This window comes from Myiozetetes cayanensis, unplaced genomic scaffold, assembly GCF_022539395.1.
Source record: "Myiozetetes cayanensis isolate MyiCay16 unplaced genomic scaffold, myiCay2020 scf2-11, whole genome shotgun sequence".
NCBI lineage: Eukaryota > Metazoa > Chordata > Aves > Passeriformes > Tyrannidae > Myiozetetes > Myiozetetes cayanensis.
The window spans coordinates 32,312,553-32,337,395 of NW_026087411.1; the positions used below are offsets into that span (position 1 = coordinate 32,312,553).

Sequence of the window (24,843 nt, forward strand, 5' to 3'; positions counted from 1 at the left end):
CTAATAATTTAAGCCATTAATTTAGCTTGTACTAGAAGATGACAGCCTTCTCTTCACTCTGTGCTAAATGAATAATGAATGATACACTCCCAAGGCAACTTTAATTTTCAAAGTCAATACTAATACTTACTCACCCGTGCCTGATACTTAGAGGTAAATGTGATAACACAGAATGATAACCCTATCAAAGCATTCACAGAGTAAAGCAAATGAACCATTCAGCCCCTGTGTACCACAAGGGCAGTGCTTATAGCACAATGTTGCTCGATCTCAGATTGACGCTCAGTTTCTTCGGATAAAACCACCATAGGTTTGCAGCTGCAGTATCATTCAGCCCTCATGGTCTACCCACATTCGTGGCTTCCAGCAATTCACAGATTCTTAAACAAACCTCCTGAAATCAGGCAAAATAAGCAAGGGACCATCCCCCTTTGCACATGACCACTGGTGAACACTGGTAACTCCTCTGAGATGGCTCCTCATACTCCTCTTGGAGGCTTCAAGAACTATTTACAGACATTAAGCTGAAGCGTTCCAAACCAGCAGAGGCTGCAGGACTGCTCCCTGCAGAAAACCATCAGCTCCAAACATGAGCTTGAGAGTACAGCAAAAGGAACCGACAGTTGTTTTGTCCTTTAAAGAAAAATCAATTTAAACAAATTAGGCCTCAATTCTTGTGGCCCAATTATAAAGAAAATATTTTGTTGGCAAAATGCACCTTTTCACATTGAAGTTCTGCAAAACAGCAGTGAAGACAATAAAAAGCCATAGCAGGAAAAATGCTTCAGGCCTACCTGGTTGTATCTAGTATCCCCATGCAGCATAGTTAGCAATTTTAGCCACTGGCTTGCTAGACTACACATCAAACACATAAGCAATCGGCTTATTTTGCCAAAATTAACCATTTGCCACAAAGCTCACCCAGCAGTTGGTGGTTTTGATGAGCCTGCTTTGCTACACATCAGCACCTCTCTGCAGCAGAGGGCTCAGCCATCACAGCAAACTACTGGCTCAAACTCAGCCCTCGTGGCAACATCAGCCTGACTGCTCTCCAATGAGTGATGGCCTTTGACTCCCTAGCAATCAAACAGTCATGAGAAATCATCTCATACCTAAATGTCTTCTCCATTATCCAGAAACTTTGCAATTTTCTAAAAGAATAATATAGCCTTTGAAAGTAAAGGAAATTCAGTGTTAACTGGAGTCCAAAACTAAAACTGCTCCACTTAAATTCTGGACACTGATGCTCCAACATGGAGATGACATTTGGTAGATGAGCAAGTCTGCTGCTCAGATGATAGGAAGTTTTGCCTTTGAAACCAGAACCCATAATTATGTTGTTGTTCTGACAATTTGACCTAAAAGGAACAGCAGATTGTCCATCTAAGAAATTCATGCCAACACTTGCTTATATTTCTGGCACACTTTCAACTAAAATGCTGAGAATTCAAACCTTCTACCCCAGTGGTTCCAGGCTGTTCAGGCTGTTGGTGTTTTCATCCTTGTCTATGAACTGCTTTAAAGATAAACAGCATTATGCTTAAACCAACCAGTGAAAAACAAGCTTTCCTTTTCTGCTGACATATCAAAGTAATACAAGAAAATTGTACAGATAATGTAACTGAACCAACCAGGGAATTCTTATCAAATTCATCTGATGTTAAAATAACACTGATTGTGATTCTAGAATTCTTCTTTGTTTTCAGATCCTAAATTAGCACTGAAGAACTAACTAGTCACATCATATTTATTTTACCAAATTAAAAAGAGGTTATGAGTAGTAGTCATGTGCCATTCTCTCTTTTTAGACTTCAGCGTGGTGAAGTGACATGAGAAGATACAGGTATCCATGGCCATTAAATCTGAGGCTAATGGATGACCAGATCAGCCAAAAAAACCCAAAGCCCCCAGTCAGTGATTCTGGTGGATAATTACATACATATATATTGGAACTGGATTACATAAAAGCCAAACAGATTTTCTTTTTTATTTTATGAAGATTACAATATACTATGATATGTATAATATTACCAGCAGGCAAAAGCTGACTTTTTTAGATAGGTATCCAACATAAAGAACTGTCCTTCCTGTGTAAGTTCTGTTTCTTTTACACTAATTCAGCAGAAAAAAAAATCCCATTAGAGGTACATTTCATGCTTGATATGCAAGACTAGCAATCTCAGTCAAGGATTAGAGAAATTTCTGGGTAGAGTCCAGTTCATCAGGAGTTACTAGAAGGAGTTTCTAATAATTAGATTGCTTCTCAGAAAATCTTTCAGGTAATGGCTGGTAAATACTCCAAGTCTAAAGTGGGAGAAAGAACACTCTACACACACCTTTGCCTGACATTATATTTACCTTCTTTTCATGATGTTTCAGCATATTTTTTGGGACAGCACTAAATTTGTCGGAGAAGGACAGGTTATTATTTCTTAACAAGCTGTCTTTAAATTGGAAGCAAGCAAACGGAATCAAGAAACCAATTAATTGCTGGACGCAGAAAATTATTAAAATAAAGAAATGAAAATTTGTATTGCAGCATTTGCAGCTACCAATGAAGTGACAAGACTATGCAAACCTGCCAGCTTCTATGTACCATACCAAAAACATTCCTTGTAAGTAGTACAGTAATACAGACAGACAGACAGATACAAATACAAATCTAGATCAAATAGAAGGTATGTTTTCACTCTGGACTGCCGCATCCATTCAGATCAATATACAGAACTGAATCTTCCTTCACTTCCATATTCATAATATGTAAGAACACATGTCCTGGTTCTGGCCAGGACAGGGTTAATTTTTGCAGCAGCCAGGAGGGAGCACGGCCAGGACCTGGAGATTATTCTGTAACACCTCATGGTGTTATAGAACAGGGGTGGGGGGGAAAGGAGTCTCTTTTTCTGGGGAGAAGGAGTTCCCTCCAGTTGAGTAAGCATGGTGAAAGGAGCAGGGGGTGGTGCCAGTTCCAAGCCAGAGGGAGAGAGGTTGGGTGGCACCAGTGAGCTGGAGGGAGCGGTTGGGGTGGTGTGGCTGTAGTTGGGTCAAGCTCTGCAGTGTGCATTTTTGCATGTAAATCACACATTTGTATAGTTTTCTTATTAACATTGTTGCAGTTACTGTTAATTTTCTTATCTCATTGCTGTTTCCAGTAAATTGTTCTTATCTCAACCCATGATCTTTAGCTTTGGTGCCTCCAGTTCTCCTCTTCAGCCTGCCACAGAGGGAGAGGAAGGGGGAGGAATGAGAGAGGGGCAGTGTGATTTGGAGAGTCTCAGTGGGAGCACTAAATTGAGGAGTACTGTTCCTTAACCACAACAACACAATACAGTTTAAATGAAGGTTAGGGCTAATAAAAGTGATTACCTCAGTCGGTTGGTATAGGTATCTACACAGGTCTTCATTTTAGCCAACAAAGTCCCAACAGAAGCTTGTGACTCACACTGTTCTTCCTCCTCTTCACTACTTTCTCCTGACAGAGGAAGAAGTAACGGTACCATCGATGTGCAGGATGCAATAGCCCGGAGTAATTCTAGCAGAGCTCGGTAAAGGGGAACGTGTCGGGCCATGTCCAAAACTAAGAGAGACAAACAGTTTACAAAAATTACTAAAACTGAAGATCCTTCCACTCAGTACAGATGTCTTAAATAGAAAACCTAGATACTAATAATTATTAAAATATGAATAACATTTAATGGTAAAATAATTTTATATTTTGTTTATAATTTGTGTTTTAATGGACCTCTCCAGAAAAAAATTGGTAAGATACCCGTTAAACAAAGGTTAACAAAAGACATAAGTGGACAAAAGTGCTAAGATTACCACATGCTACAATAATTTCTAGCTGCTTAATATACAGTCCTGGCTCCAGTTGTATGCTGATAGTTATCATAAGCAAAAATCTACGGAGGAAAAATTGTAAACCTATGGCATAGCAGAGTAACATTTGCTGAATCTAACAGCATAAGCATTAATAAAGACTTTCATTTCACCCACTTTATTTACAGTTACCTTCTCCTTTGGGAATATTTGTTTACATTTTTGCAAGAATATTTATGGCCCTTAAATAAATGAAGTTATCGACTTAGTAGAAGTCTAGTTTTGCTTCTTTTTGTGGAGAAAGTATCATTCTAAAAACCATTATGCATTCTTCAGGGCATGCAAAGGCTCTGAAGAGATGCGAATTTTATCTGCATACATATGAACCACAAAACAGTAAAGATGTGTAAGAATATATAGTAAGCAAACCTAACTGTCGTACTGCTTTTCAGTGTGATGTATATGTATTATAGAAGTAACTTTGGGTAGAGCACAGATATCAGCTCCTCTGATTAGGAAAGACAGGCAGAGATACACAAATCTAATGGATTCTCTAGCACCACACTGTTTATTTTTCTTTTCTACTTGTTTGGACAAATATGTAATGGATGTCATTTCAACTGACTTTGTATCATTAATAAAAATCCTGAAAATGTAGCAATAGGCAGATACTTTAACACAGCTGCCTCCTCTGTCCCTAGGACATGCTATTTTTAACCTAACTGCAGAAAAAATTTGCTCTAGTTTAAAGAATTCACAAATGACTGAGTTTATGATAAAATAAATTTATGCTTTTTCCAGCAAAAAACCTCAGACAACAAAAAGCCCCTGACAAGTTGCATTAGGACAGAACAAAGCACAGAAGAACTCTTTTAATGTTTCATTTAGCGCATCTCATCCTCCAAGCTAAAGCAGATCACAAACTTTCAGCTCCTGTCACCAAACCCTTAGCTCTAAATACAGCACGATGGGACAGTATAAATAGTCAAGCTAAATTCAACAAGCCCGTTTATGCAGGTTTAAAGATGGATTTATCTCTACCAGGAGTTCTTTGATCAATAGGTTGCTACTTGTCTCTTGAATATGTTACAATGGTACAAACTCTTGACTGGGTGAAGTGCTGCTGAAGAGGAGGAAAATCTAGTGAAACGAAGTATTAATCTGCCAGGCTGTAAAATTATCCTGTGTCAAAATATTCCATATATTTAAAGCAAACTTCACTGAATTTAAATATTGGCATTAAGAAACCCAGTTTCAATTATCTGTTAATGCTTATATCATATATATATATATATATATGTCTCCATTTCTTATGCTCAATCTCTAGTGAACAGTGGTTGCCCACAGAAGAAGCCCCACAACATGTAAAAAGGCCTTAAATTAAACACAAATAGATCTGATGATGTGTGGATTAAAAAAACCCACAAACCACAACCCACAACAAAACACAAAAAAAGATAAAAGAGGTGGGGAGGGGAAAGAAAGGGCAAGCATAAAACCTGGCCATAAGCCCCCTCCCACCTGTAGAGCTAAAGACCAAGTGGCTCCTCAGTTTAATCAATAGCAGTTTATTATGAGGAGAGTGAGTGAGGGAGAGATATGACCTCTTAGATAACCACAGCATTTCACTCTGGAAAGCTTTTATTTATTTATTTTAACCATGAAATTTTCATGAGGCCAGAATATATAATTTTGAATTCTTCAATGCTGGCTTGCCCTCTCCTTTGCTAAATGGATAGTTAAGTTCAAAACTACTGACATGAAAGGAAGTGAACTGATGTAACTTTAAAATGGGAATGTTTTCCAGAAAGAAAGGAGAGATTTCTGGGTTTAGCAGATACAACGCACTTGTACTGCTTTGCAGTTGTTCCCATGTGAAACAAAATAAATGCATTCACTTGGTTTCAATTTAAACCACCTTTCAGGGAACAAATACTAATTTCTTTTACCTTAATGCCCAACTCTGCTAAATTCAATTTTTTGATACCTTTATGTGTTTTATATTATATTTCTCCAGGACCTTTATTATATTTACTAAGAATTATGACTCATGCAAGTGTGTTTGTCTTTCCAGAATGTGAGAATTCCCCTCCATACCCACTCTAAATCCCCAAAATGTTCATCAAGACTCGATATCTAGATAAATATCAGAAAAACTTCCTGTAAAGAACTCAAAATCAGCAAATTGCTGTTTATTATCTTTATTTGGCAGTTTGTCTACTCCTTGCTCCTACTCTGCTTTCAATTGAAAGAGAACACCAGGTTGACTACAGTGTATGTTTTCTGCAGGTACAGGTCTGCTTTCTAAAACAGGTGAAAGATTTGAGCATTTTTTTAAGGTCTGAGTAATTTTTAAGACACAACGTTTAAGCCACTAGGACAATGAGACACTCTTTTGTAAATTGGCCCAGATTTGCTCTTTGCTAACCTGTCCACCTCCTCCTGGAGTGACCAGCTGCCCTTACAGCTGTCCTAACAGCACTTTCCTGCACTGAGAGAGGCTTAGCAAGCCCAGCAGAGTTCCAGCTAGAATCTCAGACTGTACCACGCAGACTCCATCATCACCCTTACTGCTTTTAGTGGTGGTAGCACATTTAGCTGAAATTTATGATAGATGTCTTTCCTTTAGATATCATTATGTATATATTTAGGGAGAGTATTTCAGATATATAAATGATTTATAAATATTTATTTCAGAAATATAAATGATACAGCTTTGTTAAAAAAAAAATAGATCCTGTAATGGTGTTCTTAAAAAGAATGGAATTAAAATACTACAAACACAAATTAAAACATAAAATACAAATCTGCACATTAAAAAAGCCTAATTTTATCAAATAGAAGCAATGGACTATCGTCCTCACACAGAGGTATCTTAACTACTAAGATGGTAGTAAGATGGATTTCAAGCAAATGTAAACTTGAATGAAGAAAAAGTGTTAAAAGTAATTCACTGTATTCTTCAAGGTATGCTGTTCCTTCGGAACACACCTAAGCCTGTCTGAAGTGGGCAATGAAGGTGTAGCCTAACACTTTATTTGAATTAATAAGGTAGCTTCTTTTGTAGGAAAAAAATTCAACATACCACAAAACAGAAACAAATACTTTTGCTTATAGCAGAGTTATAATTTGAATACCATTAGCTCACATTTAATATGTCAGAATCTTTTTATATGGGTACTTCAGTTGTGTAAGAAGGCACTAACAGTTTGATTTATATGGGCATGCACGTAAGCACACCAAACTGCAAATACACAGCATTCCTAAGAAAATGAAAAAGGGAGATTGAAATTCTTGGCTTTGTAGAAATGGCAGATGGATTCTCTGTTATCCCAAACCCAAAACAGTTACCAGATAATGACAAACACCTTTTACAAAGAGCTCCCTTTGGTGCTCTCAGGCTCCTGCACTGGTACATCTGGACCGTCCTGGCTGTTAGGTTCACACCAGCTGTGGGGTCTGTCACAACTCTCCATTTTTGTGCTGTTGGTGCTCCCTGATTCTGTGAGGGAGTGAAGTGCTGAGGAAGGTCCAACTCCCAGCACCAGAGACCAGTTCAGAAGCCTCCCCTTGTCAACTCTCAAACAGAACTGCTGCCCTGGAGAGCCCTGAACGTTTGCTGGGTTTCCGGAGCATTTCTTCAACTACTACATTATGCCACATACTCATATCAAAAGAAAATTGAATTATTTCATTACTAGAGTCAAAGCAGGGATTTGCACTCAGGTTTTATCCTGCTTCCTTGTCTGCCATGAACAGGGTTGCCTGGTGACAACAGTGTTTGCTTGGAAAACTCCAGTGCCTGGAACATGGCTTCTGCACCACCTGATCAAAGCTGATTCCCCTGTGAGCCTGCCATGTGCTTCTCAACTTACATTCACTAAATACACATGGAGGTTCTCACCTTTTGGCTATACCAGCAGTCAGCCAGTTCAACCAGTAGTGCGTGAAGCAGAGCACAAGGCTAAAAACTGCTGCTGAACCTGGACTGTGAGCAGGCAGCTGCAGCAGCCCCACACCACGGCCCACAGGCAGCTGTGACAGCCCAGGGTGAGGGAGCAGGGCCAGGAGGTGACAGAGAACAAACAGCAGGGCAACAACACCACGGGGTGGGCAGCAAGATGATGTCAGCAGTGCTCTTGAAGGCTAGAATGCCACTGTTACCACAGGTAACTCTGGCAGCAGCATCTTTATTAACACCTTTGTTTTACTGGTTGCACGAATTATGAGTGGACATGTCAAAAAAACAGGACAATTGTCTTATTGTCCCTGCTAATTAGCAAGGAAGCTCAGAGACAACAGGCAGTGTACGTATATACTCACAATTCCCATTTAAAAAAAAGTATCTTAGATTTAAATTTATTCTGTTGCATTTAAGAAAAGCAGAAATACCAGCAGGGTCATTGCCATTTACTAAGATAGGTAGAGATGGCAAACATCTGGAAAATATCTTATGGTTTAGGGGGATAAGGCCTCCCATTCCTTTGGATAATAAAGGTCACATTTTACTGGAATCACTATGATTCTGTTAGCCTCTTGCCACAATGTTTGCAATTTAGAAAGACACTGAGGGTTAAACAGGTAAAAAAAATGGACATTTCATAAGACTAAATCTCCCTTTTATGCTAGTAACAATCAGTCTCGTTTGGGTGGAGGGAAAAAGAGTATGACTGAAGTTATTTTAAGAAGTCTTGACTTTAACAAACTGCTGAGTATCTTGTCTTTTGAAAACTGCAGTCTTTCACATACCTAAAGGTCATGAGATATTAAGGCACTGATCCTATTTCTTAAAATTTCTAACCTAAGCCTACTTATTCCTGGGAAACAATATATTAACATTCAAAGATTGTGTTTGATTTGAGAATGTTTCAGTAGCTTTCCACACATTTATTTATTCATCACTAATATAGATCTGTTTCTTACAAAAGCCTAAGACTGTCCATTTGCAATTACAACCTTAATATAATGAAAAGGCATATAAGGACAGGTCTTCACAAGATCAAGGCATCACCTTAAATTTCGTATATATCTGTAACAAGATAATGGCCCAACTGAGTCTAATACTCCTTTGCTTTCTTTTAATATTATACAATATTCAAACAAAGAATAGCCAGACCTAATGGCCCATTAAATAGACAGTACTGAACAGCAATAAATTTTTTTTGCAATTGATTTAACATCCTCAGTTCAACTTAACTGGCTATGAATAAGATTATAAAACTTATTTCCATTGCAAAGGTGCAAAGGATATTTAAAACATATTGCAAAGAATAGGACATTTATTCCAAAATAAAGCAAACTATTAATATAGCATATCCATTATATAAAAAATCTTCACACTTTACAGTGACTTAAGGAAACAAATACAAAAGAATAATTTGTAAGAAAATGATGGAAAGTTCTGCTTTACCTGCATCTAATATGAAGACCTTCCCACTCTGATTCTCACAGAATTCCTACCCAAAGGAACCTAGAAACTTGGTAAAAAACCCCAAAACAGATACTTGAGGAAAAAAAAAATCAACACCTTTACAAGTTTTAAATATATGGCACTGCCAGACGCAGACCCTCCTTGCTTTTGTGCTATGAGAAAAGCTGTCTGTATATATGCTCTCAATTTATCTCCTGTACATAATTTCTGATTGTCTTGACTCATTATTTAAAGACTTAGTGAATTTCAGTTAGAGGCCCACAGAATGACTATTTTTCTGATGTACAATTTCTTTTTACTTCTGACCAATACACATGACTGATGTTCTGCCTCTCTTGAAGGAAAGAAGGTTGTGCAGCCACAGCAGTAGGCACCATTGGAAACTCTTCTCGAATTATGTCCCTTTTATTTGTTTTCTCGAAGAGATTTGCCACTGCAAATATGAGAGGGATGGCCATCAATGATCAATTAAAGGGAAATTACTGAAAAAAACCAAAAAGCTTATTCTGGAGGAACCCATATATATACCCAGGAAATGTAAGGAAGGACTCCTTCTTGCATGGGATAAAGTTTCCAGTGACTGAGAGGGATTCCTTCAAGTCTTATTTCTTATTTTGGTTTTCGATCTATTTCAATGAGACTTTTTATTTTCCTGGAAAGATGAATGATTGTCTTTTGGTAAATACTCATCCAGAAGTAGCCATCTAATCCTGCCTCTGTTTTAAGGCAATGTGAAAGAAAACCACTGACAGTTACACAGAGTAACTATATTATAAAACTGTTCTATTCATATCACACACAAATGCTCAATATTTACTACAGTGTATCCAAACCTCCCCTGTAAAAAAAAATCCATGCAAATACCTTTGTATTCCAAGAGACATATTTTTTCTTTTATAGTAATAAAGTTTAAAGGATGTGGTATCATCAGCTTAAGAAGCTAAAAGTAAAATAAGTCATTCTCATTACTGTGCTACTTATTAAAAAGTTTAAGACCAATATTAAGAACACAACTGCAGTACCTTTTTAACCTTCAAATAAATTTAAAGTAGATCCTAAAGTTCTGTCAGTTTTACACCATTTCTAAAACACGCTTAGTAATTACTGAGGACATATTTTCTGATGCCTCAGTATGTTATTCATAAATTTAAAACCTATAGCTATGATAAAATTAAGGACTTGAGGATCTCATTATCATATTAAAGACTCTCAGCTGCTACAAACACCACTATTAAAAAAAAAAACACAAAAAGGAAACACTCACTTTGGACTTTTAACTAAACCTTCAGACACAGTGTTTTGGCCACAGACACTGCCAAGCATGGACGAGACACACTGTCTTTCCAATAGAGCCACACATCCTTTTGCTAAATATTTTAAAACTGGAGCCGTTCCTCAGCGCCCCTTTACTGCATCTTTGCAAACATATGATCTATGAATGCAGTCCAGGCTGCAGGCAACAGTGTCAGTTCCAAATACGTCATGCTCTGCTGCCTCTTGATTTTCTGTTTCAGAATCAACCCAGGGCAAGCTTCTTTTATAAAGGCCTAATTAACACCCTGTGTTCTGCTCTGTTTTGATAGAAAAAGAGATTGCCTACAGAGTAGTTCAAAATCATATCTCTTTAAGTATACATAAGCCTTTGGGTAAAAGTAAAACAAAAGATTTTTAAATATTGCCATCTTGTAATCGTTTAATTGGCTTGACTTTTTCTTCACTTTTTTTTTTTTTTTTTAATAAGAACAACACCAGCATTTTCACAGTACTATTATAAGTATCAGGAAAAATGACATCAGAAGAGACTAGTCCCTTGCATCATGAAGAAGGAGAAAAGAGTTAAGGCCCCTTAAAGTTCATGAGTTACAAATCCCACATCAGGGCAGTAAAACCATGCAAGAAGGGTGGGCCTTTGAATTTAATGAGTACAGTGTAAGACTCCAAGTTATTATTATTATTGTTCAGATAGAGCCTTAAAATTTTGCTCTTCTTATGTCAGCACTGAGCCCACTAGCAGTCAAAAAAATGAATCAGATCAAATACTATAAAAGGTGAAAATGAATTAGAAATTACTTATTGAGACTGCATTCAACCATTAGAACCACTTCAATACCATGTGCATTTCCCTCCTTTCTCATAAAGACAGGATAGAACTGGAAAAGGGATAAGAGAAAGGAGACTAAACAACACAAGGTACAGAATGAGCATGTTTAAAACGAAACAAACACGTTGCAGTCTCAGTGACTAATGAAGGATATCATAAAGACATTGGTTTTAAATTATGAGTGATAAGAAAAGTGAATAGAATTGGACTGATCAATACATTCAAATGAGCGGGCACACCATCAGAAGAAACAGTGCCATTTGTAAAACAGCATACACTACACAACACATAACTATTAAGCTTTGGAAAAGCTTAGCACTGCGTGTCAGAGCAGTAAATATTGTTACAGGTTCAAAAGTAATTGGGTAAATTGATGTAAGAACAGCCCATCGAAGGCTAATAAATGAGGAGACACCATCCTTGGCAACATGCTAGCAATACCAAAGCAGCATCTGCATTTCAGTCCCATCCCTCTATTCTCCCATGGGCATCTGTTATTGTCCACTATTGGTGATAAAGTAATGGCTTAACAACCTTGGTCTGTCTTGGCATTGAGGGGCTTGTGTCTTCTAGAATACTTGAGAAAAACAACAGTTTAACTACAACAGGAAATGAAAACTGTGCTCTATTATAGAAGCAAAACGCATTGCTCAAGTTAGTTGGTCAGTCATCTGTAATGTAGTAATGCTCTTAAGTATTTCTAGTTTGCTTATCTTTTAAATTAATTTGGTTTTGATGAAGTATTTTCAGGAAATTTTTGTTTACAAGTAAAGTCAAACAACACTTTTCACAAATCCAGAACAAAATCTTTGCCAGAAAAAGTGCAAGGCACTATTTCATTAGGCCAGTGTGTACAGCTGGATCAATAGACACAATTTCCTGTATTTTGAAAGAAAAGGAAAAAGAAACTCAAACAATATTAGAGACATGAAAGCCAAACTGATCTTTTAAAGCATAAGTGACTACTAAAACCATATATGATCCTCAGTTTTGGATATATTACTATTTAATGCCACACTATTTAATGCCTTGATAATGGAATCCATTAGAGAAATCACTCTCTGCCATTAAACAGAGCTCAAAAAAACCCTGAAAAAGTGGTCAGATAATGAAGAGATGTTTCTTGGAGGCTCCAGAGCCATCTTATATAGGGGTTGGGGAATACATCATTAAGGCAAGAATAATTAATGGAATCTAAAAATGCAAAATTGTGTATTCTTTCATTTTGTTTGACTGAAAAAATGGCCTAGCAGGCACCAGTGTAGAAAGGATGTGAATAAGCATTGAAGAGTAAGTACATATTGCCATGGGATCCAACCTCACTGCAACTCTTAAGAAGCTCTCCTCTGAAAAAAAAAAAGCTGGATTTACACAACATCAGTTCTTTAAAACCAGCAAAATATGAAGAAACACAGCTAAAGCACAATGCTATAACCAAATCATGTTTGCATCAAAATCTAGAAAACAAGGGTAAAAAAGAATTAATGTAAAGCTCCAGGAATGTTCCATATTATCCAATACCTACAGAATAATAGTTAGAAAGGTATAATTAAAAGAAAGATATTAAAAATGCGAAGAAAGATACATATAAAGAAAGGCATTCAGAGACTGCATGAGAAGAATCTGTTTGCCTGGTCAAGGGATGAAAAAAACCCTTCACTACTAATATAGCCCTTTACTATGGCATTTAGTAAGATGAAAAGGATTTGAAGTAGATGTACTGAAATAAATCTAATATTAAAGGTAAGCTAGAAGTGTCAAATTAATATAAGACTTAAATATTCTGCAGACAAACCCTTTCTTGAAAAAGATAAATTCAAAACAAATCAGGAGGTAGAAGCTTGCCTACTACCTCATGTTAAGTGTTTTAAGTGTGCAGCACTCCACAGAGATGAAAAGAAAGGTATCACTGCTCTAAGAACACAGATCAGGATTTTTAAAGGATTTTAAATCTGGCTTCCATCATCCCTGCACTGGAGGAGGGAATAGTGATTTCACTATTTTTGGCAGATGAGTGGGCAAGCAGCCACCTTGAAATAGTCCTTAGTCTAAGTGTTACCTCTTCCAGGCCATAAAACAATCACTAATATTTTAGAATAAGATGGGAATCGAAAATAAGATGGAAAGCTGCCACTTTATTGCACATGCTGCAGAAATCAATGCAGAAATTCAAAATTAGATAATGAAGTTGTGGGGTGTTTTTAAACTATTGCTTTAGCAGATGGAAAAAGGCCAAGACTTGGGTCTTCTGTTCTGTCCAGCAGAGGATACCAACACTGTTACTGGAATGAAAGGATGTGCAGTTCCTGTGCTTTATGATGAGCTTTCCCTATGTGTGAGTACACCTACAAGATCATGTCCTCAGGGATCAGAAAGCATCTCATTCTGCCTTAAATATCTAACTATTTTGCTTGGCCAAGATAGCAAAGCCCCTGTACACGTGCAAACCAGAACTTCTATCACTCTAGCGTGTCCAAAGCAAAAATGTCTAGGACAAACCCTGGCAAACTGCTCTGCATGTGAACAGAAGGGATTGTTAGTTTCTTTGGTCAGGAAATTTTTAGAAGCTTAGCTGATTGGGCTGTCACTACTTGACAAAGCTACTAACATGGAAGAAGACAAAAAAATTGTAAAAAATTTAAAAAAAAAATAAAATCAGAAGTCGTATATCATAAAACATTTGTGCCCCCTACATGGCTACTGTATCTTACAAAGAAGGTACAAGAATTAAAAAAACAGGAAAGAAGCACACGGTACATTTCTGCTATATAATATGCAACCATAGGACATCTATTATGGTGTCACATTCTCCTCTGATGTCACATTCTCTTCTCAAAAAAGACTGTTGGTAATAAAAGGCATAATTTTTACAATTAATTCTTAACGCCTCCAGTAAAATCTGTTAGTGTTTGTAGCATGTGGCATTGCACAGAAATCTATTCCAGACACCCCGCACTCATATTCCCAAACGTAATTACCAAGTCAAAATGAAACCACTCGAGATGTACTGTCTGACTAAAGTAAATAAGAAAAAAAATGGTAGGACCAGTAATTTTGAAAGATGCGAGGTGGTATCTCCAATTTTAGGAGGGCTGGCTAAATGTCTTTACCAATTACCCTCAGAGGGGAAACCAGTCCAGTATTTATAGACTCCCAGTCCTGTTCTATGAGCAGGGATACAGCTACCAGTGCTGGCTTCGAAATAATGAAGGGAAAAAAAGGAGCTCCTGGATGAAATGCTCACGGGTTTTTGCAGTGAGATAAATGGTCCAGGAAAGCCTAGGCTCCCTCCACACCAGAAACTTTACTGCCTTGTGCCTTGAGCAGACAGATCAGTGATCTGTACTGTTTTCTCAAAATTAAACAGCTATCCCAAGATGCTGACCATCCACTGGCAGAGAGAACTTCATGGAACATTCATGGCCAAAACCAAACACTTTTGAAGATAAGCATCCATACCTTTTATTTCTCAAGCAAACATACAGAAACTGATTTCAGGAATGAAATGAACACCAGCTGCACCTCATGTATGATTTGTTAGCCTCTATACGTCCTTGTATCAAGGATCAGCATCTAACTGCATTTTTCCTGAAAGCTTATTAAAAAAGATAACTCATCTGTGGGAGGCAGGAAAGCAAACACCATAGTTTAGTTTCATTTTACATAAAACATATCACACAATGGAGTACAAAGCATAAAGGTCTGTCAAAAAAGTATATCTCCAGTTAGCACCAGAAGAGTTATGTCTAAGTGGATCCAAAGGGTAACAGTAAAAAACTACAGGTCCTTGGCAGGCAGATATAGATACATAAGCAGCCTGTTGCTCATGGTTTCAAGACAATCATTTTATGCTGTAACCACAAAGGTTCAGAAATTCAGTGGTCTCAGATGAGAAAGAAAGCTTGTTTACTTATGTTTTCAGGACTGTTCTGTAAAGCACCTTCAGAAGATTAGTCATCATTTGGAAAAAATTCTTTTATTTAAAGCCCATTAAAAACTGACAGACAAAAGCCCCACCCCACTCTTGATTCCAGAGTGAAATACGCTGTCATTTAGGTAGCAGAATATGGAAGAGAATATGTCGGTGAGAAGCAGAAGGAAGAACAATGTGAGATGCAAGAAGCCCCACCAAAATCTAGACTTCATCCCTCCTATTTTTCACCTGAGAATTTCTTGAGCATCTTTACCACAAAAATCCCTTCCTTCTGGAAAATTTAACAGGCACTTTAATTCACTGGGATCAAGTGAGTGGGGCCAGAGGTTGCAAGCTAGTCTGAGGTATGCTCTGCACGTGCAGCTGCAAAATATACCACCAGCTGTGTAAATCGATGAAGAGCCCTCCAGCTTATGAATTTATGTTTAAAAGCCATATAAAACAATGCACAGTACAGAAACAGATAAAGATTGAAGCAGAAGGACCAGTCTCTCACTGATCTTTGCTAAATACTGATTTGTTGAAAAAAATACCTCCATTAGCATTTTGAAGCAAACCTCAGTCATGAAAAAGACTAAGTACTTTATCTGTCATGCAATCCAGTACCCAATTACAAACCAAATTTAAGCTGCTTCATTCCTCATAACAACTAGGGTTTTAATTTTCAAATTAAAATTTTCAATTTTAATTTGATTTCAACGCCATGATATTTCAATACATAATTACTCCTTATAAATTACAACAAATTTCTGCAACACAGCAGAGATGAAAGTACACATATTTATAATTTGTGCTTTCATAAATCTTTTATATTATTAACCACTCAAACAGATAATCAGTTCTGACATTTAAAAAATTCTGTTACAGTTCGAATCCAAAACCACTATCTACTAGGAAACAGTCTGCTACTTTAAATGCTTTGAAAACATAGTAAGCATGCATTCATATTCTTTTGCAATAGAAAATAAGAGAGTTTGGGAGATAATATTTTCATCCTCTTATTCCAAAACTAAGGATGACAAAACAGAGGAAAGAAATGTAGCAAAAGGCGCTGGAATAGTGGCATCCTCTACGTTTGCTTTTACTCAACCATCAAACATCACTTTTCTTGACAAAATACTGGTGTGCATTCTGACCATGATCACAGACAATTAACATAGGGGTCAAGCTTGACCAGTGCTAAGAGAAGGTGGTGTTAAAAGGAGTGTAGCAGATGGACCGGTGCTACTCTGTGCCCATTTAATTGACTGAACACAGAATTATTTTAGAGCAAATATGAGAAACTGGAACAAGCAAAGTCCTGGTAAGTGAAGACTGACAGGTGGGAACCTACTAGAGGAACTTGTATAGGTAGTTATGAGAGAATTTTGAATTTTCCCAAGGATATTCTGGGTCTGTAATTAAGTTACAAAATCAGGAAAATTGCCAGACAACAGTCAAAAGGCAATGAAATTCCTCAATCCGAAGGAAAAACACAAGATGTAGACACAGTTGAAGTGTCAAAATCATCAAATCAATGCTGAGCTGTAACACATGAAAGAGCTGTGAATGAGTATAGTAAGAAATCTAAAAATAACTTGTGTTGCCACACATGGAGGATCTGAGTTCTTCCTTTTTTCCACAGAAGAGTAACAAAATACTTTGAAATCTGGTCATGCCCATCACTACTGAGTCAAGGGCATCACACATCAATCTGCATCATAAAAAATAGGATAAGAGCTCCCATAAAGAAAACATTAGCTAAGTTCTCAGGAAAGAGGAAAAAAAAAAGAAAAAAAAAAAAAGGAAAAAAGTAGTGTGGCTATCTACTTCTCACTTATGCTAAGCGAACCAGTTCATCTTAATTTGTGCATACTATTACATCTCCCAAGAGATACAGTTTTGCTCTATTGTTCTGCAATTTAACTGAAAACTGTTAGACCTCATAAAGAGAAGTTTGTGGAGGTTGTCAGAGAAGAAGACCAGAATGCATCACCTACAGGAAGTGTGTGCTACTACATTTCAAGTACTTTCCTGCACCTTGGGAAAAATGCAGAACAAATACAAGGGGAAACTGTCTTCATGGACAACTGATGTATGCACGACCTTTTGGATTTCATTACAGCATTTTAACCCAACTAGATTTTTAAGTCTAGACAGCTCTTTCTATTATTCTCTCTATTTTCACCTTCCAATCTTCCTTTACATTCTACTTTAACTTGCAATCTTCTTCAGAGCATTTTCTCTCTATAAAGGTAAACTACATCTCACTCAAACCACACTACTTTAATGAAAAAACACAGCACATAGAATAATCTTAGAGTACATGGAAATCAAAATAATACAAATATAGGAGGAAAAAGAAAACATACACTTTTGTTAAGAGTACTTGCCCCTTTTGTAATTGCAGTGTTATGGGTGTATCGCATTACTTGTAGCAGTAGCGTACAGCAGGACAATGATCATCAAAGGATCAAGACTGTAAATCGTTGAATTTATACCACTGAGTTTCTACAAGATAGCTTGGCAACCTCCTCCGAATTATGAGTATCTTTAAAATATGACATACATTTGTATTGCCTAAGGTCTATTCCCATGCAATAGAAGCGACATCAGCAGTAATGAACAGAGTGACCTCTAATCAACCAAATTTGTTCTGCTCTCTGGAAACTACATAAATCAGTTACCAAGGAGTTGCCAAAGTCTTACTAAGTGCTCGAAAGCTCTTCCTAGATGGAAGTAACAGAATAAAATTTAGGATGATTTTGGACACCACTGTCCAAACCCCAAATACTATGTAACCACAGTCACTCCAAAATAGGTGGGTTTATTACTGACTTCTCTAAAAGGTCCTCCCAGACTCTAATGTTATTTTACACAAAATGTAAATTATCTCCCCATCTTTCCAAATATCATCAAATATTATGGATAAAACAAGACCTTTTCAAATCAACCTATATTACTCACTTCACTCACATGAGAAATCTTGCATGAAATTTTCCATTCCCAATGGAGATGCAGTGTAACTATAAGGAAGTTATTTGTAAATGCCAGCTTCCACCCAACATAGACGAATTCCCTGACTAATATTAAGTCTGACAACCTTTATTTTTAAATTCTCAAACAGCAACTGTTTACCAGTAATAACAGCTTAAGCAGCTACTGCCCCACCCCTCTTACTGTGCTGTGCTAGAGCTTTATTTTTGGCTGGGTCTGTTTTCCAAACCCGTTTACAGCATGTCCACACAGACACACGTCAGTACAATGGAAGGATGTGAGGGGAGAAATCCCGTCACACCATGGCAAGTGCTGGACTTGAATCACAGTGTGCTGTGATTCAAGGAAGCTTCTCTCCCCCTCGACTGTGTGCAGAGGGAGCCCAGAGAGATTTGTTTCCCTGAGTTCACTGTAGGCACTGAAGTGCATTTGCATCACAACTATGAAAACGGTAGACCACCATAAGACCTCAACCATGGCAATAACCAGGCCAACAAATATCCACTGAATCTTTTTCTGCTCTCTGTGGAAACATCTTAATTAGCTGGTTCTTTGCAGTGAAGCTGAAAATATATCATTAATCTTTAAATAAAATATGCATGTTGCACCATTTCTCCCTTTCACAAAGGAAAGGGTTTGATTTTTAATGTGTGAGGGTTAATACAGTAACTTGAACATTCAGTTATTGCTAGGTGCTCTCAGCAACGTAAATGGTCAGAATACACAGGTGAAGATTTTCACATCTCTGCATCTCTGAATGGCTTTAAATGAATACAAAAGTATATTCAAAATACACAGACACAAAAAAATTTCAAGAACAAGTGAAGATGCAGCAGCCTTTTTAGAATAAGGGAATAGTAAGAGCTTGAAATGAAAGACCATATACATATGGTAGAATATGTATGTAGGGAAATTTAAATGTATTAGTTAACTCTTCTAGAGTCAAACAATTTCAATGAGGCAACATAACTTTCAGAATAAAGGACAAATAATGCAGAAGTACCATACAGTACTTCAAACACGGTTTTTATTATTAAAATAATGCACATGTAATATATGCAGTTTTGTCTGTTACTAAGAAACTAACAAATGTACTCAGACACTTTAGAAAAAAATAAGAAAAAATTTAATGTAAATTGAGTTGAAATTGGAAGAATTCAAAATAATGATTTTACTATCTTTTGCTTTCTCACTAAAAGATTATTGAAAATTGAATCTCAAACAATGCTTTGTAATTTCTAAAATATGCTGTTCTGGAAAACTATCAAGGTTTCCAGTTACATTCCTACTGTTTAAATTCAATGTAATTAATTGTACTTCGACTTTTTATATACATATACAAAAGTACATTTTTGTGCATTTGGATTCTGAATTGCTTGATGCTGCAAAGTATTTTGACAAAACAAATTTTCCGATATATGGAAAATACAGCTGCCTTCACATCAAGAAGCTATGCTATACCAATGAAAACACATTGCACTGGTAGGCTTCACAGATCAAAGCCACTGAATAAAATGATTTGAAACACAGCTCCTTGCAGAGATTATTAAAATTGTGGGGTTTTCTTATCTGAAAAGATTGGGAGGAGAAGACTTTGCAGAGTTCTCCCCCCTTTGCAACTGGACAGGAAAAAACTGCCTCTCTGATTTGCCTAGGAAAAAAATTGTGTTGAGGCTTTCTGTGAAATCAGAACAGGAATATTTTCCTTTGAGTGTGTGTTTTCATTAATTACATAGTAACCTGCATTCTTTGGGTGGTGAAGTAAAAGAGAAAAAGCATTAGAAGTAGTATTTCCTATAGAAACAATTGCCTGTCAAACAAAGCATAAAAAGACAAAAGGCAGAAACACTGTTTCAGCTTGAATGCCTTAATGTCATCATTTGTCATGCAGCACTTCCTCAGAAAACCCCAAAGTACAGTTAACTCTACTCCTCTTTACACCACACTCTTTCTCTGTTGGTACAGGATTAAAATGTGCCCGGCCTGACAATGAAACAGCAGAGCCATCGCACATTGTTATGCAACTCACTGTCTGCAAGGGTGGCTTGTAGCTCCTTCTTTATTCAGCAAGTGCCAAGTGCATGTTTAATCAATGTCACAGCTCACCACAGTGTGCAACTAAAGCCACCGTCATTCCTCTCTTCAGATTTGCCTGGCTGAGTTATGCAATGCTCCGAAGAATACCTTGGAATTCTTTCCAGAGGCTCTGAATGCAGGTGTGTGACAGCATTCACACTACTGCCAGCAAGGCAGACTTCTTTTCATCCTTTTTCGGGCTGGACTAAAATTACATAGTGTGACTGCACGTAGTTCGCTGCATTTGGAATTACAGCATGTCAACGTGAGAAAGCCTCCTCAGACGGCTGCCACAAAGAGTAAATCAAAGGCTGGGTTTTTCTGAAGTCTTAATAAATAACTAAGTATAACTGAATAAAACCGGGAGCTGTTTGTATTTTTTTAAGACAGAACAGCATGCATTTTGTTGCTCTGCATCATCTAAGGAAAAAAAGCCACAGTTTTAAGGGGAATTAGTCAACAGTGAGGATCATTACGAGAAAAAGCTTTACTGTTTTTGACTACACTTGCTTTAGTGGATTACTGAAGGAGAACATCAGTCATTTGGAAGATTCTGTAACATTATTATCCTCACTGATAAACTTCTTCATCAAGAAACTGCTCGTGCTCCTATCTGATCTGTCTGAGTGAGGAGAGCAGCCCCTTCATGAAGATAAAAGCCTGGCTTGCCACTGAATCGACGAGTAAGAAGCATGTCTGATGACATTTTATTCCTGATGCAATGTAGGGTAAGAAATATCTTTTGCATTTTACCTTTCTGTAAGATATGCTCTGAGCTGATGGCATTAATTAGACTCACAGTAGAAATACCTTAATCTCTAATGATTAAAGATGTTTGCCAGAAGAGAAAATGCTGTTCCACTATAAAATGTGATTGTATATCTTCAGTAAATTGGAGTTATCTGAACTAGTAGAAATCCCAATCAAATTTTTGATCGATAAAGCTAAAACAGCACGGCAGATTACACAGAAGATCAACATCTCAGTCACCAATGAACATAATTTTACAGAGAATATATTTCTAGAGGATATTTGACTGTAAATTAAGTGTATTAGAGCAGCTAAGTAATAGAAACGACCTGTCAACCTCACTTTTGCAACAACAAAAAAAGGATCATAAATCACATGCATCTGGAAATGTCCACCCTGAATTCCTTTATTGCATAGAATTTTGCTCATGTAACAGCACTACTGTTCTTTGGCATACTGCAAAAATAAGTACATATATCAACACCCTTTATATTTGAAGAGATAGACATTATCTGTTAAATGTTTACTGTTGCATGGATGTCCAAAAGCTGATCTATTAAACATGAAAAAGGATAAGATCTCATCTGCAATTGCCTACTTAGGCTCACTCGTGAAAAACAACTGTGATACTGTATCAAGGAAACATATTTTCCATGTTTGAAAACAGCAGGCATGAACATTTTCAACTGTTTTTGTACTATGGAGTTAAATATTTAAGAATAGCTGAAAATGCACATAACCTCCCCAGGCATTTCAGAGTATTCCACAATGCTCACATACCTGCTTTCATCAATTTCATATTTTGTAAGGAAACAAATTATCTGGCTAGAGATAAATTTTAAATTTCTTTTATAATAAAGCATATTAACTGGTTTGAAGCACCAAGCTGTTTTTCTTTCCTATCAAATCTGTATCTACAGAACAACTATTTTTAACATGGACATGTTCATACAAAAAGAAAACAAAACATGAATGCAACTGAATAAACACAGCATTAAGAAATGTTGTGTAAGAACTACAGAATTGTTTTTAAAAAGCTTGCATGTTTGTCAGACCAGATTTACCATTTGCTTTCTTCTTTCTAGCTAGCTGCCAGAATACTGGTGAAGGTATTTGCAGGAAAAATGGGGACCTCTGCCATCACAACACTGGAAGATGTAAAAAGGCGAGAGGAAAAAGAGGAAAAAGAAGAATCTATTCTAGCACTGCTTGGAATTATTGGAACTGTGCTCAATTTATTTGTTATTGTTTTTGTGTATATCTACACTACACTTTGATGACATTTTTGAATATCAATTGCACATCACACAGTGCAAAGACCTGCGATGGCAAGAAAGATTTCTAAATTTAAAGCAAAAAACCTCCACTGTCTGAAAGGATTATCAAAAACATTCCAGAGCAAAGTGTCTGGCTAAGGGTGCTGCATCAATGACTGCTCAATGTATCTGTAAGCCCAGTCAGGGTGCTACATTATGTAAATGAAGGCAGACGATATTCAACTTCTCGTTGGTAACAGATGAAATCCAAATAGCAGATCAGAGATGGCACTCTTTTACTGCCAGCAAACATGCAAGACAGAAACGTAAGCAAACACTGAAAATAAGCAGAACATAGAAAGACATAAATTAAATATATAAATAAATATAAGCAAGCCCCCATGATGCTTTCTATGGTTCTATGCAGTATGTGTCTTCATAGCTGAGACCAGAAAACAGACAAAAAGGGGTTTATTTTTAGACCACCATAATTTAGGCTTATAAGTTACATTAATGTATAATAAGTGTGGAAACAGGAACACTGTTATACCAGAAGTTGTAATACTATAAATAAAATTTTAACTATTGACTATATTCTGCAGCATTTTTGTTAGTCTTGTGGAAAGCTGAAAAAGGTTAGACTTGCATTTACTAAATCTGTATTTGAAATCATCATGCTATACAGACAATGTGCTTTTCTAATTAAAATTCCTTCAAAGTGGTGTGAAAAAATAAAGAATAGTTTTAGTACTTCTTTTAAGAAATATTATTAATTACGACACACTAATACATATTCTTTAAATGAAATAAACTTAAATTACATTTTCTATATTGCCATTTTCTGAATGTGCTTAACAGTTGTCAAAATACAACTCTCATGTTTTCATCCTGATGCTTTTTTCCATGTAAGACATATCACACAAGAATTCAAGGTGTCTCATGGAAAACAGGTTTAATAACCTTTGTCCAGAAGACTGTACTCTCCCTTTCTGGATGAGGTCCTGAAGACATTTTCCCTTTTTGCACTGTGTATGATTGAGGCCCAGAATTGCAATTTTTATGCATACTTCATGGAATGTGCAATTTAACTACTTGAAATTGATGAAATGATTTCCACATTTTAAACTAAGCCTATATACGTCTTTGAATTAGATCCAAAGCTGCAGACAGTCTGAGATCATAGAAGTTTTCTTATACGTGAATGTATCTCACAAACATCTTATATGCCAAAAGTTACTTTTGAGAGCTTAGGATTAAAAACACAGTATATAAACGCCAGCAAAAAAAATTAACAAGAAATTGATTTTAATGAATACTCTTCTTACTATTACATGTGCCACAGAGGAACAATGGAACAGCTGCATTTCTGAAAATCAGCTCAGTTTCTTCTCCTAGGTTGCAAAGCTACATCCAGTCCCTCCATAAAACAACATACAAAGAAATACATCACTTATATAGGTGATAGCTTCTTACTGTATAGAATTTCAGAACTGCTAAAGCAACTGAGCCTTTGGAAGTCACTTCGAAACAAGCACATGAATAAGATAAGGTCAGGGATCTAGAAAAGAACAAATTTGGCAATGATATTTCAGTCAGTTGCAGAAACCACACTGCACACTGATTTATGGATGAATGAGGTAGAAGATGGTATATTCTGGTTTTGCAACTCTGAGTCAACACTGGCTCAACCAGAAGAAATGATAAGCAGAGCTGAGGCTGCACTGGAAGGAAGCACGTGCAGACAGGAAAATTTATTCACTATCCATAGTCTACTGCAAGTCTCCAGTAATGTATACTTATTTTTAGTATAAGAAGCACCAAAGCATTCTGTAAAACTAAGCTACATTCTAGAGGAATTATGCAGGTTGCTAATGTTTATTTAATACTACAGAACAGATATAACCATTAATAATTTTTTCAATGTACTTCTTATATCTACATACTTATGGATATTATTGCGTTAATCTCATAATACAAGGATATTTGAGATGGGTCTTAAAATGAAAGGTTACAAGAACCTGAAAACTGAAATTCAGGTAGAAATTACTGCTGTTTATTTTGATCCTAAAGTTATTTAAAACTTGTAGATTCTGTGAAATAAATAAACAGTTTTATTTCATACCATTTCAGTGCACAGCTCTCTTCTCAAAATTGTGAATCAACAAGTACGCCAGCATTGGAGTGAAAAATTGTACCTTTTTTTTTCTAAGCATTTCAACAGCAAAACAGATAAAAAACAATCCCAAAATTATAACCAAATGTGGCAAAATTTAAGCATTATTCTTTTACCAATGAATGAGTTCATTAACATTAATGAAGGTTAGGAGCATTTTTAATTCCAGTAATTACATACTGTCTATCTGAACTGCCACTGTACTTCTAATTTCATTTGTAGCAAAGACCCTGACCCTTTGAAGGAAGTCAAAGGGTAACATTATCATTAGATTGCCCTGGCATACAAGTTATATTCTGTTTTAAAACAGCAGTCCGGTCCTCTCTC

The 24,843-nt window shown here is 36.6% G+C and overlaps 1 protein-coding gene and 1 long non-coding RNA gene across 10 annotated transcripts in view; one reads left to right on the top strand and one right to left on the bottom strand.

The window, feature by feature from the left end:
- BIRC6 (baculoviral IAP repeat containing 6) overlaps positions 1 to 24,843 on the bottom strand; it is a 162,737-nt gene that overhangs the window by 13,699 nt on the left and 124,195 nt on the right. For all 9 annotated transcript variants that reach the window (XM_050314338.1, XM_050314345.1, XM_050314348.1 and 6 more), the window contains exon 66: positions 3,367 to 3,577. In XM_050314338.1, coding sequence (XP_050170295.1) covers positions 3,367 to 3,577 — 211 coding nt within the window. The remainder of the gene's footprint in view (positions 1 to 3,366; positions 3,578 to 24,843) is intronic.
- On the top strand, positions 20,208 to 22,937 carry LOC126639504 (uncharacterized). The gene is made up of 2 exons (XR_007628816.1): positions 20,208 to 21,065; positions 22,173 to 22,937. It is a non-coding gene; the product is annotated as an uncharacterized LOC126639504 (long non-coding RNA).